Consider the following 19,694-nt stretch of genomic DNA (forward strand, 5'->3'; position numbering starts at 1 on the left):
CACTGTGACTCATTTTCTCCGTTGAATTGCGAACTTGGTGTTCATATACAGCTTGGCATGGACCTCCGTCTTCATGCACAGTTGATAGTGTGTGATGAGTTAGCTCTCCTTGATTTGTTGCGGCAGGAAGGGGATCTCCATCATCAAAGCTGCCATGAAGTCCACTGCTCCCTGCTGTATCTGCTCCTGGTTGTCCAGCGGAAGAACGTCGTAAACTAGCCACAGCCCAAGTCCAACGTTTACGGCAATCGCCATCGCAGTCAGTACAACCAAGGCAGCAAACATGACGTCATCTTGGGCCGTCTCCTCGGTAGAAACAACCCCATAAACAGCTCCGCTTGTGGCGAGGCACGACAGGAAAAACATGGCTGGCAGAGAAAGCCGAATGGCTTTGATGATTTCAACGACCTTCTTGACATATTGACTGACCAAACTAATGATCATACGGGTCAACTTTTTAATAGTCCAGAACAATAAAACCGCCTCCAGCATACAGGCAGGGCCCCCGATGAGAACGAGAGCTATCTTCTGAACCCAAAGCTGAATTCCCGCCTCCCCGGGCACCCAAGCCAGGGAGTACATGGAGGAAAGAAGGCCCAAGTGTGTCATTAGGGCTGCTGAATTAGATGATATGCATTGCACAATTAGGGCGAAGTTTGTCTGGTCGGGGTCCAGTCCAAAAGAGACCAGCAGTTGGTCCAGCAGTGCAGAGGTCACAATGAAGGAAACGAGGATCGCTGCGGTGCTGAGACAAACCGCTAGGGACGCTGCCAACCTTGTGGTGTAAGTTGTCTGAGAAATGTCCAACCATGGATGTGCGATAAGGTAGCATAGCGTGACGTAAAGAACTAGGCATGCGCAGATTCCGGTGAGCATGGCCAGTATGAAAACCTTGGTGACGTCAGAACCCTCGTTTTCCCGTGAAGATTGCCAGGTAGAGCTGCGAACCCGTCGCACTTTGGACGCCAGGCCCGACACCAGTTTACTACAAGTCACCAAAACAGCGATAGACAAGACCAAGACTAGGATGGCGTGGTTAGCAAGCAGAAGGCGTGACTGTAAAAAATAATAAAACATACCAAAATCAGTGCACAAAAAATGTCCTTCTAATAGGGCACAATAAAATGATCTTGTGGATGACATCGCTTTTAGGCAGTTTTCACAAACAAAAGGGGAAATTATGTCAGTTTTTCAACCATCTTCTGAAACAGTGCCTCATAAAAGAATACGTATAGAATGTATTTTTAAGGTTCGGCGTCTTTTCTTCCGTTACAAACTGGTGATTTCAGTCAACATGAAATTGGTAGGCTTACAGCACAGCGTTCTCAGTAAACCTATCCACATAACCAGTCTACATTTTGCAGGTATGTACTTATATTATTCTATGGTTTGTAGTCCAAATGTTTATTACATAAGAGAGAGGAAAAGGCCAAAGTTGTGAAAGAAAGGTGCATGATGTGCAAAAATATGCGAAGCCTTTTTCGATTGGCCAAGGTGTTGAATGGGCTCCTGGCGCAGAGCCTAAAAATCAATCCTTTTAATGCCATCTCATGTTTTAAAGGTCATTCTAAATGATTGTGAAGTCGTCTAGTCTTGTTTGAGAAAGTGTTTTCTGGCTTTAAGCGTAATGTCTTGCATTTTTGTCACATTTTGCCAGTCGGGACTACATCCCCCATAAGAGCCTAATTTTCAGTACCGCTCCCGGCCGCATGACGAAAAGTCTTAAAACTACCGCCAAATTGCCAAATGTCGGTATTTTCGGGAATGGAAAAATCATGAAGGCTCATAAAGGGGTTTTATTTGTTAACCTTATTTAAATATGTTTTTGAAAATGGGACCATCTTAAATGTAGAATGAAAATATCTAAGACATTTCTAACACAGAACAATTCATTTAGATATTGGACCATGCATGGCCGTTACCAGTAGATGTGGTGAACTGTGAATTGTAACGTACTGAATGGCTACCAGATCCTAATCTATAAAACAAGAAGACCTTGAACAAATTCAACGATGTTTTGTCTGTTTGTTTGTTTGTTTGTTTAACAATAGATCCAATTTTCCCTGTGTGTTGTTGCTATATAACCTTAGGTGCGGGGGAGCCACTTGATGGGCGGAATGTTACCTTGTCTTTTGAAACAAGACAACCTACTCCCGAAAAAATGTTTTGTTACATAATCTTCTTTAGTATGATAATATATATGGTAAAAGACCAAGATTTATTGATTATCATACCATGTTCTGTCTGTTCAATTCTTGTTATAACCTTCGTCATCCTTAAATCTAAGATAAACGTATTCCCTTTTTCTGATCACTCGCATCAATTCTGTGGTTTGGAGGATGCCTTCCTAATTACGAAAAAGGATTATCTTTGTGGGAAAGGCGGCGATATTGAGCACAAAAATGACCCATGACAACGGTTCGATATCTTATGTGTAATCGTTTGTTTAGCATTTTCCATACTGTGTCTGACTGATACGTTTGTCAGTTTGACCACAGTGTGCCGTTCGACACATATCTGACGCCTAGCCCACGCCATTCACGTCATAACCATCCAAACTCATTCATCTCCTTCCACAATCACCGTCACAGATACTCCTACTTTCCAAGAACCGCCCTAGATTGGAACTCACATTCAACCACTCAAATGTAAGATCGGGCAAAGTTCAGGGAGGACGTCTATAATACCTGAAGAATCGAGATTAGCTGCGCAGTTCACTCCCTGGACAATTGACCCCAACTAAAGTGGCACTGTACAGAACCAGAACAGTCGGCCCTACCTTAACGTCGTCCTGCTGCCACAGTGCTGACAGATCCAGTTGAACGGCGCCGTACACACCTGTCCCGAGAGCCACCGCGGCGCACAGGAACTGAAGTAGTACGGACAACACACTAGATCCTCCTTGGATGTCTTCTTCACTCTGATATAGTGTCAGTATACGAAATAGCCATGACTTGACTGTAGTAGTGATCGTGTGTAAAAGACATAGCAAGACGGCATGGGGCTCGGTAGTAAATATAGTAACGAAATACTGTAACGAAACTAAACTATAGTCCATCGATCTTAGAAGTCTTTTATCAACCAGTTACCTTGATCAGACTTATCCATCATGATTCATCATGATCCTCACCGTTTCAGAAAGGTCGTACGAAAATCGCATCAGTTGTTCAAAAATAGTCTACTTAATAACCGGTTTACATAACAAGTCTCTTCAATAAAGTTTACCTCGCTTGACCAAGAAGAGTTGGTGCTGATGGTGCTAGCCTTAACTGACAGCCTGCTTCTCTTGCGCGTTGTTGGAGGCATCTTCTGTGGGACAGGGCTGCCCCTTTGCTTTTGTTGTGACAACAGTCATGAAATTTCAAACACGTATTACGTCACTATTTGAATTGTGTGTTCGAAAACGGCTCATATTCCAGAACAGTGTTCGATTGTTTCGAATCTGGTAACTGTTCGATTTTCATGTTGTTTTGTCAACTACACAGCAACAAAAACACATTTTCCAGACAGCAAGCAACACAGGTCTTCTACAGTAAGGTAAATCTCCTGGCGTTTTTCAGTGTACAAAAAGCTTTTTCCACATCTTAGGTATTTGAAGGGCTGCGCTGGAGCAGACGGCAGTGGTGCGAAAAAACAATACCTTCAACATTTTGTACTTGATGTTGAAACACCACATGCGTAACGTTAACGTTAGGTGTAAAGTAACGATCGACTGATGCGCTGTATCGCTGGAAAGTAATCCCTTACGTTACCACACATATACAAGCAGGTATACAGGATTAAACTCCACCCACTTTATGGTGGAGACTGGAGAGGCATTGGATGCTGTTAAAAAACGTTTACACACGTATTGATTATATCGTCTTGTCACATCTGTCCCTGGTGCTAAACCGTCCACACACAAGCAAACATCCGTCTTTAGTGCTGAACACCATCCATGCACAGGCAAACAAACCTGTCCGTAGTGCTGAACACCATCCACACACAAGCAAATAATCTTTCCTTAGTGCTGAACACCATCCACACATAAGTACTAGTAAACACATATGTCTTTGGTGATGTACATAACACACAAAGGTAAACATTCCTGTCCTAAGTGCCCAACACCATCCACACAGGCAAAACAATCATGTCCTTGGTGCTGAACACCACCCACACAAGCAAACATTCATGTCCTTAGTGCTGAACACCATCCGCGCACAGGCAAACATTCCTGTCCTTAGTGCTGAACACCATCAACACAGGCAAATATTCCTGTCCTTAGTGCTGAACACCATCCACACACAGGCAAACATTCCTGTCCTTAGTGCTGAACACCATCCACAAACAGGCAAATATTCCTGTCCTTAGTGCTGAACACCACACACAGGCAAACATTCCTGTCCTTAGTGCTGAACACCACCCACACACAGACAAACATTCCTGTCCTTAGTGCTGAACACCATCCACAAACAATCATACCTGGTGCTGAATACCATCCACACAAAGCCAATTAATTGACTTCTAATCATATTAATAAGAAGAAATAGATTTCTACAACAATTGTCATATATTATGTGCTTTATTCATTATGCATCAACTATACCACATATGTTTACAACCTAACATCATAACTACTGTAAATGCAGAAATGTTCGAAGGGATCTAATTTCAAGGTGGAGAGAAAATGGAGTCTTTCCGGGTTTTTGAGTTCGCGTTTGAAACAATAGTAGCACTACAGTCACACAATGAAATGGCTTTTTGCAGTGTTTTCAGTTCCCGGTAAAGAGCTCAATGTGTGTGTGTGTGTGTGTGTGTGTGTGTGTGTGTGTGTGTGTGTGTGTGTTTGTGTGTGTGTGTGTGCATGTGTGTATGTCTGTGTGTACATCTGTGTCTATCATTTGATAGACAGAATTTTTCCAGATCGAGTAAAGATAAAAAGTCCTTATGGTTATGGCTGTGGATAGTGTACAACAATAGTAAATCTACGAGACTCTATTCTAATGACATCACTTGACAAGAATGCATGATGCAGTCAATGGAACAAAAACAGCCATGACAAAAGACATGCTTGGCTGGCTATCTGAGAGTGGGAGACACTAGGCTGCACCAAGTAATTTTTATGGATCGAGAGCGTACCAATCAACAACAACGTTGCCACCCTTTTTCAATTTTATGCTCACATATTTAGAAAAATGTTCGCTGCTGACAGGAAAAGGAAAAATCTGCACTGCTGACAGGATGATCCTGTCAGCAGTAGAAAAAATTGCACTGCTGACAGGATCATTATGTCAGTAGTGCAGATATTTCCACTGCTGACAGAATCGTCCTGTCAGCAGTGCAATTTTTTCTACTGCTGACAGGATCATCCTGTCAGTAGCCACTTCCTTAATTATGCATTTCGCGTGACGAGTTTTACGTTAATATTACTCTTTGCGGCACTGTCGTAACTCTTTGGTCATAGTTACAGGAAGCGGAATTTTCTTGTTTTTTTCTGGGAACAGACCAAAATCAATGCGCGCGCGGACGTCATCCATAAAAATTTCTTGGTGCAGCCCTATCCAGAAACTAAGCAGGTGAAGGGTGTGTCCATCGCCGTGTGCTTGTGTGCTTTTAGAGGTCTCCTACAAATCTGAACTCCTTTATGTAAAGGCTACATGGCAAAATGCTGCTATTGTTTGACCATGTTAAGCATGAGTTTGGCAGGCTGAAGACAGATGAGGAAGACTGTTGGTGAGGTGACAGTCTGGTGGTTCTTCAGTAGCCAGATCCCTGCCCGGAGAGCACGTTCCTCCGCCGCTGGGCACCCCTCCACATCAGCTACATGGGCTGCTCCAATGATTCTAGAAACACAACAAAATCTGTCATCCACTTTATATCTTTCCATTCTGCAGTAGGAAATGAGTAAGTGTTACATGTATGTGGCTATGTGAGGAAAGCTGGATACATGCAAAATAATGTATGATGCCTTTGAATGCGGAATCTTATCATCTTAGTGTTTATTGATAGTTCAAAACAATGTGTATTCCCTTTCATTCCCTCAAGTTGACAACATAGCTAGTTACGTCAAGTGTCATAAACACAGGTAAGTGACCCTGCGTGCCTCTTTCCTCCCTTTATTTCCATTCCATTTAGCTTTATTACAATTTGTCAAAGGATGTCTTCTATTTCCTTCTACCCATGTTTGGTAATAAAAGGACTTTTGCCCCCATTTTATTTTCCTCACCTTCTGATAAGCTCACAACCTGCAAAACCAGCAACTTCTGGCATGAGTTGGGAGAAGTAGAGTGCTGCATCCTCCTGTGATGTCAGATGTGCATTGTACGTTTCACCTGAGAAAAAAACAGTAGCGTGACTTGTTGAATATTGTTGGGTCACAAAATAGTACAGTCAAACTCGGATTGCAACCACTCAAGGGACTGAGGAAAAGTGGTTGGACAGGTGGTTGCTCAGGACAGGGTGGGGTTAAGTATGTGAGAATGGACAGGACTGTTTTAAGCTGACTGGAGGTGGTTGCCTAGGACAGATGATTGCTCAACCAGGTATGACAGTATTGTTCATTTGATTTGACTTGACTTACTTATTGACTTATGTCTCATGTAGATGAACAATAATACTAGTATTGTGTTCTACAGTTTTAGAGCAAAGAGCAGGATTATCCTATGATGCAAAGATTCTGTAGACTTCACTTTTGACATAGAACTATGATGTCATAGATTGCAGTTTTGTGCAAATGAAGAATTAAACTAAATTGAAGAAAATGGCAATTTAGGTAACAAGAATAATCCCCGACCATAAAGGTAAAGATGCAACAAATACACCAAAGCATGCCTGCTTTTCAGCAGACAGATTTGCTGTCTAGAATTCAACTTCATCTCCTCTACCTGTCAGTTGAATTGCTTGACATAACAGTTCACAGAACGTCCTGCTTTCCGCATCATTCCCCTTTTCCTTGTGCGCAGAGTAAGAGAAGACATAACTGGCCAGTAACAGCCCCAGGTCCAGGGCTGACGGGCCGATGTAAGCAAACTCAGCATCTATGACCTGGACAAAATACATGCAAAATTCTGCAGTCAAAACCCACTGAGCCTAATCCTACAGAATTTGTGTCCAATAAATAAAGTTGCTCCAACTTCGGATAAGGCATATTGTTCATTATTGCATATAACAGCCAGCCTAAGTGTCATCCTTGTTAGTTTATCCATACTTTTGGTTTGGGGAGAGTATGGGAGCCCAGGTAAATTAACTAGGACAACGCTCAGGCTATATTAATAAGCCATGTTGTATGATAAACATCCCTCTCCCTGAATCCCAGACGTGTGTTGTGTTCCCTACCTTAACACTTCCATCTTCAGGTCGGACAAGAATAGAGCCACTATGGAGATCACCGTGCACCAACGATTCCTGCTTCTCCAGAAAAAGTCCCTTAAACTTTCCCACAATGCTCTGCAGTTCCATGTCGTCATACACAAGATGGAGGATTGCCTTGATTGGTTCTGAGCTGTGATTGGTCGGGTCGTCCTTCAGGTAAGGTCGTGTGAAGATGTATTGTTCGGTTAGAGATACCATGTCTGGGTTGCTATAAGGAAATAACAAACATTTTAATTTTTTAGTTTGCCAGGGCTTTTTATGTAATTTGCTCCTCCCCTGACTCTGTCGTGATCATTAACAAATTGATGTTGACTCAGTCTGATACATGTACCTCATTGCAAAAAATGCTTTGGGAATAGGATAAATCAGTCTTGATTATTTTGATGAATGCTCACTTTGACAAAACACATATTAGTTTCTTGTCATGTTGTTAATCACAATTCATGGCGAATGTACATTAGCTACATCTATTGTCCAGTAAAGAGACATGTCCTGTATACATTAAGTAACTGTTGTACTCACCCCCTCCCTGCCAAACTGTAAATATAGCAATACGAATTACTCATTTGAAATGAAAAAATACATAACAACTGGTCACCTGAATGATGTCAGCAGTCCATTTTGGCTTCTATTATGTGTTGCAGAATGAACACAGGCCATAAAAACTGCAATATTCCTGACAGCTGCTAGGTGGAGCTTGCCTCTGATCAGTTCTGCTTGTAGTGTGACATAACCATCAGAGAGATCCTCCATGATAACTAATGCATTGACAGTTGCAACAAAATGTACCAGATAGACATCAAACATACATGCTGTGCATTATGTATTGCAGCTTGCGGAGAAGACAGAGAAAGTAGTTTAGCTGAATGAAGATTGTGAATGTCCAGAACTTTACTTGTATGAGGCTATGGTACATTTACATCTGAATTCAATATGATGGCACTTGTCCAAGTAGAAAGAAGAAATTTCTTCTTATGTGGAGAGACTTTGCTGATTCAGAAATCTGAAAAAGATACATGCATTGCAGTGCCTGAACAAAAGCTTCAATGGTACATAGTATTGACATTTATTCCTCTTGTAAATGGCTGGTCTAACAACTATTGACTTGTTTTTCTTTTTAAGATCAGTAAAACATGTTTCAAAATGCGAAAAAAAATAATGGGGTAGATAGGTTGTTATTAAGATAAAGAAATAATCATTTAGATAAAACAATTAGAATAGAATACAATTTTGAGAATGTTAACATAAGTGTATAATGCTATTACATCTGAACTGGCCCAATCCTCTCGGTCCCATGATACATACACATGTGCCTGTCCTGGATGAGGAGGTAGGGTTGGGGACTGTAGCCTGGGACGATTTCATGGAACTTCTGAAGTGCCTGGTACTCAATGGTACAGCGATGAGCAGTCAGGGGATACTCTGGACCAAGGCACTGAAATGGTACAAGAATGGGGGGATTTGTTGATGTCCCTGGTGCTAAACACCACCCACACTCAGGCAAACACACCTGTCCCTTGTGCTACATGCCATCCACACGCAGGCAAACATATCTTTCCTTGGTGCTGAACACCATCCACACTTAGGTAAACATGCCTGTCCTTGGTGCTGAACACCATCCACACTCGGGCAAACACACCTATCCCTTGTGCTAAACACTCAACTCACAGTCATAAAAGGAATTCCCGCCAGTCCCCGGGTCATGTTACGGGAGTATCCACGGTGGTGTTGCCATTGACACCCGTCAACATTTCCCTCCCCACCCGGCGATGCTTCGGTCATATACCGTTCGTTAAAAAAGGCTAAGAACTGCCGGCCATTCGCACAGAAACTTGACAGAACGTTCACAGCATTATGCCTCCATAATGAAGTGGTTACAAGCGGATGTTGGCATTATCAGGGGCTAAACAACCCTGTTAGAAACAGCCGCTGCCTCGTTGGTAACATGGCGAACCGCGGATCAAGTGCAGTCGTAAAAATGAACATTGTCAGCATTCAGTATAACGTTAATACTTTAGAAGGGCCCGAAACTAATAGGACATAAATTATGGCAAGTAACCATTCAAAGACAGGGTTCAAAGATGTCGTTCGTCCGGTCAATTTGGCACTTTTTTCGACCGTGGCCTTCAACAACCGCCACAGGACAGCTACGAAGCAAGGACGACATATTTACTCAGCGGAATAAACTGCAAGCAAATAAGATTGCCAATGCAATTTTACATTGTTTATGAAAAGCGACTTCTAGCGAGCAATTTAGACAATGCAATATGACAATCTAGTGAGCATTATGTGTCAGATGATGATTGGTCCTTATAAAACAGTCAACCAATCAGAGTAGACCAATGTTTTTTTCTACGGGAATACAAATAGAATTACCCGAATGTACCCATTTAGATCAATACTTATTGGCTACTTTCAGCCAATAGGCAAGTACGCAAATTCTAACTTGTACTCCGATTGGATACTTTAATTCAGTAGCCCCAGCCAATTACTGCTCAGCTCAGATACACATGTGGACAGACTTGTTAGCCCTTAGCTGATTGGTTAGGTTTGCAATTGTGTGACCAATCAGTATGCAGTTGAGATGAAGGGCTCACGAAGTCAGTGTCGTTATTTTTCTCAGCATCCAATGTAAAATACAACTGGAAAATTTTTCGTAGTGCAGTTATTCTTTATTCCGCTGAGTGATGCCCGCGTCACGTGCCAGGTATAACGTCTAATGGCGACCATAGCTTGCCCTCTGAAGTTTGGCGGAATAAAGGTAGCCTCGGTTAACATGGATTAAATGACATAGCTACTATGGCCTTTAGAGGTTTTAGGTAACGTTGACAATAATCACGTAGCTGCCAAATATTTGCCCAAGTTTCTGTATGTTGATCGCAAAAGGGACACTGTAATACATCTACATGTAGTATGATGTCGTTCCTTAACTCGGGAATAAGCAAAATATTTGCTAACATACCGTAATGTATCATTTACCAAGTGAATATTCGGTGCTAGTGTCCGTTTGGTACGCCCTTGACCAAATACAAGGCCAAACTGTCATCGTGGTAAAGGACGCGTGTCTTCGGGGTCATTGACACTGTCACCCGCCCAAAGTCCCTGGAATGTTGCTTTGTTGTGGGTTTTTTTTTAAACATGAAATTTATAACGATTCTTATAATTTGCGAATGGCCAATACGGCTGAAGAAGAAACGAGAACCACCAGTGTCTGACTTTTCTTTGGTTTCAACCAGTTCCTTCTGTAGTTGGCCAGTTGAACGATCATCTGCTTTGGTGTGAGTTGTACTACAGTAACTTTTTTGTGCTGTAGGCTGAGCAGCTGATACCTTCACCAAGTGATTTTGTCTCATTACAATACAAAACATATGCAAATAAGTTTCTTATTAGCATAATTTATATGAATTCATCATCTATGTTGCAAATATCCCTCTTCAGGAAGCTCCTGTAGCATGTCATCATTGGTTATGCAAATGATGTCAAATTTTACGTAATCTAAGTTATGTCTGATGATATGCCCTGTTATCTAGCTTACATGTGTCCCTAGTATGCCATCGTTTACCACTCAGATCTTTATGATACAGTTTTCTCATTATTCATGCAAATTAGGTCATGATTTGCATTATTCATATCCATCGCTGTCCCTCTTGAACCAAGTTGCACATGTACTGAGTATGAAGTTCCTGCCATTAAGCATAGTTGAAATATAAATTGTCCTCATTGATTATGAACATGGCGTCCTAATTTGCATAACTATCATACCATTACGTTGGACTTCATCAAAGTTACCTGCATATGTATATGTCAAAAATCATGAGAATTCATTCACCCCTTCTAGACCTATCCTGTTTTAAAGTCTGCAACTGAAACGTCTCCTGCAGTCCTAAAGAAAGCTGCTAGAGGGTCCAAACTTATTTCACTTGTTCCCGACCACAAGAGCTATCTACCAACCAAAATTGTGGCCATAAATAGTCCAAAACACTAGATATCAAAACCAGAAGTTATGATGCAGTACCATAGAAAGTCGCTAGGGGTCCAAATACTAATCATTTCGAGGTCTCATCAACACCTACCCATATACTACCAAGCACGAAAAGTATCTGAAGACAATGGCATTCTCGAGCTTGAGTTATCGCGTTTACAGACGTACACGAACGCTCAAAAAACATAACCATCTTGGTGAAGGCAAAAAGTAACAACAACAAGACAAAAAGAAGTTCTGATGGACCTGAATTATAAATAGATATTGATTTTAGAAGAAGAAAAAAAGAACCAAGAGATCTATCCTTATTTCCTTATTGTCTGTGGACTAACCTTGATGTAGGGTGGGGCTGCCTTGACAACGACAGATGACGTAACGTTAGAGTCCTGTCTGTGGACCACGCGGAATACATCGTTCAGGTTCCCATCACCCACCTCGGTCACGTCACACGCATCCCCTATGAACTGGAGAAATTGAATCATTATGGTGCTAATGTCAAACATTCCTTCAGCTGAAAACTTAAGCTTCACCAAATGTTAACGTTAACGCTAGAAAACGTGAATAGAATTACTATATATGATGCCAATGGCAAACATTCCTTCCGAGCTGAATCCGAATGTTAAGCGAGTAAACGTTTATCATTTAGTGAGATGAAATGCGCTGGCAAGCCATATAATTAACGTTAGCTGATCAAGACTGGATACCATATTATTTGTCTTTAAATGTACTCTGGAGGTGCTGGCCTTGTAAAGGATGCATCGATCCTGTTGCCAACACCTCTCAGATTTCATTCTCTGAAGTTTAATAAATAGATAAATAAATAAATAGATAAATAAATATTCTTAGATGTCCATCGCAAGGCGATGATTACGTCAAAGATAGCTTAGGTGAGATCGCAGCCCAGAAGCTGACCATACGGCAGGCAAGAAAAACGACATGAATGCTGGTTCTACTCACTTGCGTCACCTAGCAATAGTCATTTAAACTGCATGTCCATACACAATTGCATAATCATGAGTTAGCAGGAAAACAATCGGTCTTAGATTAAGCCTAACTCTACGCTGCCCGGCTGTTATTATGACTAGTCAGACATACAAAGTATACACGGTGTTCTTCAGTCCACATATATCATGAGACCGACTTCATGGTGATGCCCGGTGAGAGAGACATAAACCCACCTGCAGACATGGGAGGTGCATGGCATGTTTCCGCAACACATGGAGGAGGCTATCCTTATCCATTCTTATACCATCCGTCCAACCAGTAAAACGGCTGCTAACCTTACGTCAACGCTGCGAATGTTAAGTAATAGGATACGCCAACATGTGCACTCTACTCCAGTTCTCCTCTCGAAGGAAAACAAAAAGTCACATGACATCGTCGGACTGTCACGGGACGATTTACACTCTCACCTGAGCTCCGTAGTGGTGACGCTTAAATGCTGTACATGGACGCTGGTCATTGTGTCAATATAAATGTATGTGCCGAGTATTAGATCTGAAGTGTGCTGCTCTGTTAACGTCTTTTATGAGCGTGATCCGGGGTAGGGTTCTTGTGATGCTACTCGTTAGAGGCTAGCTAGCTGCTAGTTTTACTGTGAAAGTCTTTCTCCTTAAACAATTTTACACAGCCGACCCACAAACTCAACAAAAAGTTTCACGAATGATTTGTGTACACCAATCCGTCATTTTCTGCAAAAGTACAACTGTAACAAAAAAATCATTTTCTCAGCATGTGCCATGTGCGTGGGTCAAGTTCGGAACTTGAAAATTTGTTTTAAAGTAAACATTTCCATACGATTTTAGCACATCTTGTCGCAAGAACGTTTAGCGTATAAACTAGCGTATAAAGAACATGTAGTAGAGGCATTTGATGTTAACCCACAGCCTTTCCGGTCCCCAACCCCCCTCTAGGAAAGAACGGTATGCGAACGAACGAGACAACGTTCGCAACAATAATGAAAAAGATCAATAAAACAGTATTTCCCCAGTAATAACCACTGGTGATTGCCTACACAGGTACCTGTGTGCCTAGCGAGGAAAGGGAAAAAACTGAACCTCATGCACGGATTGTTTTTTGCAGGTGCATGGAAACTTTATTTGATAATCGAACCAGGGGACAAAGTACATGTGACTACAGCCAATACTGAAGTTTTAACCTTTGGCCCCATTATGTATGATCAGGGAGGTGCCAAACGTCTGGATGTGGACCCGGCTCGACGGCGTAGCTGTACGGTAGTAGACGGCGTAGCTGTACCGTAGCTCTGCCGTGTCCGAACGAACGAACGAACTGGTCGGCACCTCACCGAGAAGAAAAATTTGCCAGTTTATCATTATATTATATATAAAGGGACCTATACGGTATGTGATATCCACTGTACCAGTTGTACCAAGGACTTATTGAACAATTGTTTGGATTTTTCTTTACCAATATCTACTGTTCGCCAAACTATTCTCCAAGCAGAGACTTCGATAAAATTAATCGCGGCCAATACTAGCCCCCTGACGAAACCTCTGGTTGGAGAACCATCCCAACGCAACGGCCCAAACTAAATGGCCGGGCAGGCATAGCAGAAATTTGATACTGCTCAGTCGATCAGCTGTGCAAAGGTGACGTCACACCTTACCACGCAGCCGGAAATGAAAAGCCGGCTGGCGCAAGCGTAGAGACCCGGTATGACATGTATGGTGACAGACAGCGCAGTAAAAAATGCAGCCACCGCCAGAAACAAGTCCAGCAAGTTTAGTTCTATTGATCCCGGGGTCGGCTGCCCTCAAGACTGCCGTGGGGGTGTCGTCGCACAACCGTAGGTCGCTCCACACCGAGAAGGAATCTACAGCCGTGAAGGAGGAGAAAACTACTGATCAGTGGTAAGTCATGGGAAGACATAATTTTGGCATAGCACATGTACCTAGGATACAACATATACACTCCGTGTGTAAACTGCATGGTAACACTCTCGTAAAGATACTGTATCGCGATCAGACATAGACTTTGATCCAGGTGAAGGGGAGGGGGGCGCCAAGATAAACACTGATATTCCACATAATGTGCAAGATTCAAGGTTAGAAATGCAAAACTCGAGACAACCAAATTGCATTATTTCTCTTCGAGTTTTAACAATATCAAAGAGAATGTTGGTCGCTCTTCTCAAGATCTGGAACGCCAAGGCTATAGTTGAGTACGGTACGGTTTGGTGGTGCATCGCCTGCATGGTGAGACAGGCATTCGGTGTGCCACACAAGGAACGCTTTATAAACAGGGCATGTGGCGATAGTGTTACCGCGAGGCACGTGTAGGTTGAACCACTAGTTTTAGGGGCGCATGTCAACCATATTCGTGTCACAGTAAGATTTCCACAACATGCACAGAGAATACTACCAAGATATGAATGTCCAGTCTAAGCTGTTTCAGTGTGTAGGATAATGGATATCCATATTACCAACAGTAGGTTTCCGTGGGCGAGAACATTGCAGGGGGCCGCGGGACAGGGGCCACTGGGCAGGGGCGAAGATAATAGATTCAGGCCCTTTATGTTGATAGGTCACGCGAGGTCAATTAGGACGAAAAACGTTATAGAAAAGAGCTCATATGTGGTCAAAACGGACGAAAAACTTTGTAGAACATTGACTATATACACTCTAGAATGTTCACACGGACTTTTCATCAAGTGTTGTCATCCTTGAAATCTTTGGATAAAAAGCGGCCTCCGTCTAGATCTAATTTTTATCTTGATGATGAAAAGCAGAACACAGGGTAGAAGCAAGGAGGTTTTATTCTTCAAGGAGTATTTAACCTCCTTGGTATAAAAGTCACAGGGCGGGCCGCAATGTCGAGAATGGACCACGCGAAATATTTTTTCGAGATCTACCTGCAGTATATTACAATTGTTAGGCCCTGGCATGAGGAAAATGCGAATTTAATTGGGGCATGCTGACGTAGTTTTCTATCTTAGGCATGTTATGGGTGGTGGAGATATAAACAGTACTTGTTGGTGGTGGGGGAAAGATGATCGTTAATCCTGAATTTGTTGTCTATCCTTCCCGCCGACCTCCCTACAGTAGGACCAGGATGGATGATATACTAAGGAAGCCATTAGAAACACTGAAGGTAAAGATGTTTCCGTTATCCTTTCGTTCTGCCGCTGGCATGGGCGAGGCTACACTTTCAAGATACTTTATTGTGAATGGTCCTTTGCAAATGACAACGGGTGACACTGGGCATAAGGATCATATTCAATAACTATGGAGGTGACAAATAGAATAATTAACGTTAAACGCGTGTATAAAAAAAAAACACGTGAGAGCCCCTCTTTTATGTTTCACATGCAAAAAAAACATAGCTGGGATTGGTGATCTATTGATGAGAAGCTCCACAAGCAAATAAGTCTAGCCTTTTGGCCAATTTCTCCTATTTACCCAGCCCACAGACGGGTCATGTGGAGACTCCTCCGTATGACGGGTTAGTGCGAACTGCACGCACCTGGTTGGATACCAACGATGTCTACATGAACTTACAGTGGTACAGAGTTTGATTTGGTTTGGTTCTCACGCTTGTTAACGTTGTTAGTTCTGCGGCACCGGTTTCCCTCTTGTCTTCTGTATCAGCGACAAGTCGCCAGCTTATTTTTCCCACTGTGCACCTGTTTCTGCGGTGGTAAGTCGACGCGTTAGACTCGGAAGGCGTGGTAGTCTCCACCAGGCCGCCATGTGAGTAGTTGGAATAGTAGAAATGGAGTCAGCCCAGAAGAGGGTTACAGTTTGCAAATAGGACTGACTCGTACGGCAAATCATCTAACGTATAACTATTTGGCCAATTTCTATAATTCCGACTACCCACAGACTCTGGTAGAGACTAAAAGCGCACCCCGCTGGTAGAGGGACGTGGAGAAAACGTTAACTACTACCACTGGGAACAGGAGTAATACATGTTTTCGTGGTAGACCATGTGTTATGACCTTCGTGTACCGGAAATAATTTTGAACGTGGCCGTTTCCTTGGACAGGAAAATTATAGACAAGGTCCATATGACTTCAGAACACCATCAATGTCGTCTAAATAGATTAAGACATCGACATCTGTACCAAATGGTTTCATGAAAATAGGCGTTGATTAGCGTCAAACTAGAGGGAAACCAAATATAACGGTTTTCTTTCGGGTGCCTTTGTATCATTTATTTGACATATCTTATATATTTTCCGTTTCATCTAACGCAGGGAATGATACAGCTTCCCAGCATGCCTTGTACCAGGCGGTCGGAAGAAGTGCCGATGCTGTTCCGGGAACCGTACGTCCATGACGGGTACCGCCCTCCGCACCAGCCATGGTACTACTACCTCCTCAGTCTCTTCCAGATCCACAACGAGGTGATGAACGCCTGGACCCACCTCATACCTTTCTCCATCCTCCTCTACAATGTTTTCACGCGAACAGGTAACGCCGAATCCCTTTCTGGTGCCATAGTTTCCACAAAAACGTCTAGTACTAGTGTCAGCAGTGACTTTGTCACCTCCACGCATACTTAAGCATGCATGAGGACAGGTTTGATCTTTTTTTTAACTTTTAAACTTCCTCAAATTCATGTCAGTTTTAGTCTGACGATATATTAAAGCTCGTAATCATACTTCTCTTTGATTTTCCAGGTGAGCTAGACTTCAGTGCTGACCACACAAGTTGGGCCCTGCTGTTACTCGGGTTCGGCGGCTGTTCCTTCCTGTTCCTCAGTTTCGCGGCCCACCTTTTCCAGTCCCACTCCGAGCATGCGCACTACATGTGCTTCATCCTCGACTACGTGGGCATCGCGTTCTACGGTTTCACGGCCGGACTTGCGCAGTTCTCCATCTGCAGTGACCCGTGGTTCTCGCGCGTGTTTAAACCGTTCTTCTGCCCCCTGTTGGTAGTGAGCGGTTGTTATACGTGTATATGTTGTTCGTACGGGAAGGTCAAATTCAACCGACCCTATCCACGCATGCGCTGGGTCCTACAGATAAGCGCGGTTGGTAGCATGTACGTTTTGTCCATGTCTCCCGTCCTGCACCGCGTACTCATGGACCACGTCCGGGGCAGTATGGACACGGTGTCGTGGATGCACGTGGCTCACGCCGCTCTCTTCCTGACTGGTGTCTTTTTCTACACCTCCAACGTGCCTCACAAGTTTCAGCCGGGAAAGTTCGATATCGTTGGTCACGGACACCAGCTCTTCCACGTTGCCATGGCAGCCATGGCCATCATACAGTTTGAGACGGTGTTCCGCGACCTTCAGTCCGGTCGTCACTTCCTGCTGTCCCGTCCGTCGGCCACGTCAATAACGGTGCAGCTCGCTGTCGTCCTCCTATGTTGCGTTGTCAGCACACTCGCCATGTCAGTTAAAGTGCGCCGAAAGTTGAAAAACAAACAACAGTAATTTTTTACAGTTAATTTGTGCAAGGATCGAGTTTATATCAACACAACCTTCATGATTTCTGGTATTACTAACGTGCTCAGGTATAAATTCAACTCTAGAAGTTGGACAATTCGTCCAAAATCACACTAGAAAGGCGCCAGTGGTGAGGAATAGGATTGAATATTGGATGAATTTAGGTTAAAAAGTTCTGTTGTATTTAACATGAGATTATGCGTATTATATTATCATACAAGTACGAAACCGTTATAATGCAGCGTATTTGAAGGGATCAAATATTTTTACCTAAGGTCTTCAAGAAAAAGACCCACCTGTTTATCATAGGTTTGATGGTGAAAAAAATTAACGGAGTGCAGGATATGATGTAGGAATATAAAAATTGGCATTACATATAAACGCGACGGAACGCAGATGCGATTCACATTGAAGCCAAATATTTTACACCGATTTTGTTTGTTGCCTAGCGAACGGAAATCCGTTAAGGCTCTGGGACCTTAAGATTTTATCAAGGAAAGAAAGGTACTAGACACGTTAAACAAGACCTACGTATAGATTTCTAAAACTAACCCACACTGACACTGTAGATGGTGGAATGGGTGAATTCGAAGTAAATGTAACAGACTGTGTTTGAACTTGCGGTCTCATTGTGTTCTTTCCATTTTTGTACCGCTGATGTCAGACCACCGAACAAAGAGGCATCTCTGGATACAAATTCGCACAATGGCTGCCGAAATTTCTTCAGTCAGCCATGAAATTAGCCGAACAAATATGTCACTGCAGTTACCCAAGAGGTTGTAGCGTCGCTGGAAAGAATTTGTCCCGCCGAAACTTGTTAAGTTCTTGAGCTGAACGTGAGCTCCCCCCTTCAGAACTCTCCGCCCCGAAGAAAGGCCAAGAAGAACTGAAGAAAACCTCGGGAACTCAGTTCGGATTGATACTTGTAATGTACTGTAAGGTTTCCAAGTTGAGGTCAGAAGTGAATTAGAAATATAAAGTGGACAGATTTTGCGGTACAGCAGTTTCCGTCCTTCGGTACTACTGTTTCCAACTTCGGGAGCAACAGATTCAGAACGTGTCTTTGTCATGCTCTTGACTTCGTTATAAACATTGTCATAACGTCTTGTTTTTAGAATATTAAATATTATTGATTTCTTCCTTTGCATGTCTTGTAACTTGTCATTATTATGGCCGTATGTTCTTTTCACGCATGATAGGCGGGTGGTTAGGGGAAATGATATGAAAGTGGGAGTGCCATGATTTTACCCTCTCTCGTGGATTATTATAATCCGTGATACTGCCTATGCCAGCCAAATTTCCTGCAAATATTTGAGTGAGAACAGAGACTTTTAGGTGTGGTTCTAGTGGAAGCTACCAGGTGGCGTAACATCAACGCGGTCTGTATGGTACATACATACACACATATGTCCAAGGCCAGTTGTTACAGATCGCCTTGCACAGTTAATATTTTGCCTTCAGAAACAAGACTTTATTGACATGAAAAACTGAGATGGAATTTACTAACTATAATTTAAATGTAGATACTGAAAGCATCATCGTCTTTTGGTTGACATGTTGTGATTATGAAGTAAAGGTACAGCCACCTTTGAAGGGTTATAACCTCAACCTTTACAAGTTATTTCCGCTCAAATAATACATCATGCTCAATACCTCTGTTTGTCAGCATTACTTTCTATTGGGTGGAATTCAACCGATGGTACTTCATTAAGACCTTATGGTTCATGGGACAGTTACATATAAGTGTGACTGCTTGACTTGGAGGTCAAGGGACAAGGTAGGTAGGGACTTCTGTGTAAATTGTTAGAATGCCAAACACTCTTGTTTCTGACTTTTCAGAAGGTCTTGTAGCACAAATCTACATTCGTACAGAAATTTACAAACTTTAAAAGGTGGTCAAAGCAAGAAATTTACAAACTTCAAAAGGTGGTCAAAGCAAGAAATTTAC

The 19,694-nt window shown here is 42.7% G+C and overlaps 2 protein-coding genes across 6 annotated transcripts; one reads left to right on the top strand and one right to left on the bottom strand.

The window, feature by feature from the left end:
- Positions 1–4,542: 4,542 nt before the first annotated feature.
- LOC136428167 (methylthioribose kinase-like) lies at positions 4,543–12,771 on the bottom strand. Of its 2 annotated transcripts, XM_066417502.1 has the most exons (8): positions 12,511–12,771; positions 11,665–11,796; positions 8,656–8,785; positions 7,949–8,108; positions 7,315–7,558; positions 6,864–7,023; positions 6,206–6,311; positions 4,543–5,822 (listed from the first exon to the last, which is right to left on the bottom strand). In XM_066417502.1, the coding sequence occupies exons 1-8, from the start codon at positions 12,571–12,573 to the stop codon at positions 5,651–5,653; spliced, it is 1,167 nt and encodes a 388-aa protein (XP_066273599.1). In that variant the 5' UTR covers positions 12,574–12,771; the 3' UTR covers positions 4,543–5,650. The 2 variants fall into 2 exon arrangements, with proteins under 2 accessions (XP_066273599.1, XP_066273600.1); XM_066417503.1 differs by lacking the exons at positions 11,665–11,796; positions 12,511–12,771 and adding an exon at positions 9,410–9,517.
- Positions 12,772–13,739: 968 nt separating this feature from the next.
- On the top strand, positions 13,740–18,891 carry LOC136428166 (membrane progestin receptor beta-like). Of its 4 annotated transcripts, XM_066417498.1 has the most exons (4): positions 13,740–14,202; positions 15,394–15,442; positions 16,548–16,764; positions 16,974–18,891. In XM_066417498.1, exons 1-4 carry the CDS (start codon positions 14,042–14,044, stop codon positions 17,732–17,734), a joined length of 1,188 nt encoding a protein of 395 aa, XP_066273595.1. In that variant the 5' UTR covers positions 13,740–14,041; the 3' UTR covers positions 17,735–18,891. The 4 variants fall into 4 exon arrangements, with proteins under 4 accessions (XP_066273595.1, XP_066273596.1, XP_066273598.1 ...); XM_066417499.1 differs by lacking the exon at positions 15,394–15,442 and having other exon boundaries at positions 14,092–14,202; XM_066417501.1 differs by lacking the exons at positions 13,740–14,202; positions 15,394–15,442 and adding an exon at positions 15,557–15,853.
- The last annotated feature ends 803 nt before the right edge of the window (positions 18,892–19,694 follow it).

The sequence above is a fragment of the Branchiostoma lanceolatum genome, chromosome 2, assembly GCF_035083965.1.
Source record: "Branchiostoma lanceolatum isolate klBraLanc5 chromosome 2, klBraLanc5.hap2, whole genome shotgun sequence".
In the NCBI taxonomy this organism is placed as follows: Eukaryota; Metazoa; Chordata; class Leptocardii; order Amphioxiformes; family Branchiostomatidae; genus Branchiostoma; species Branchiostoma lanceolatum.

What these genes read in the sequence shown, in the direction of transcription:
- LOC136428167 (XM_066417502.1), bottom strand. Translation starts at nt 12,573, where the DNA reads ATGGATAAGGATAGCCTCCTCCATGTGTTGCGGAAACATGCCATGCAC. An exon ending in TCAAGCAATTCAACTGACAG is followed by an intron (nt 6,312 to 6,863) that starts GTAGAGGAGATG and finishes TTTTTTTCTCAG; the next exon opens with GTGAAACGTACAATGCACAT. An exon ending in GGTTGTGAGCTTATCAGAAG is followed by an intron (nt 5,823 to 6,205) that starts GTGAGGAAAATA and finishes TTGTGTTTCTAG; the next exon opens with AATCATTGGAGCAGCCCATG.
- LOC136428166 (XM_066417498.1), top strand. Translation starts at nt 14,042, where the DNA reads ATGCAGCCACCGCCAGAAACAAGTCCAGCAAGTTTAGTTCTATTGATC. An exon ending in GAGAAAACTACTGATCAGTG is followed by an intron (nt 14,203 to 15,393) that starts GTAAGTCATGGG and finishes ACCTCCCTACAG; the next exon opens with TAGGACCAGGATGGATGATA. An exon ending in CAATGTTTTCACGCGAACAG is followed by an intron (nt 16,765 to 16,973) that starts GTAACGCCGAAT and finishes TTGATTTTCCAG; the next exon opens with GTGAGCTAGACTTCAGTGCT.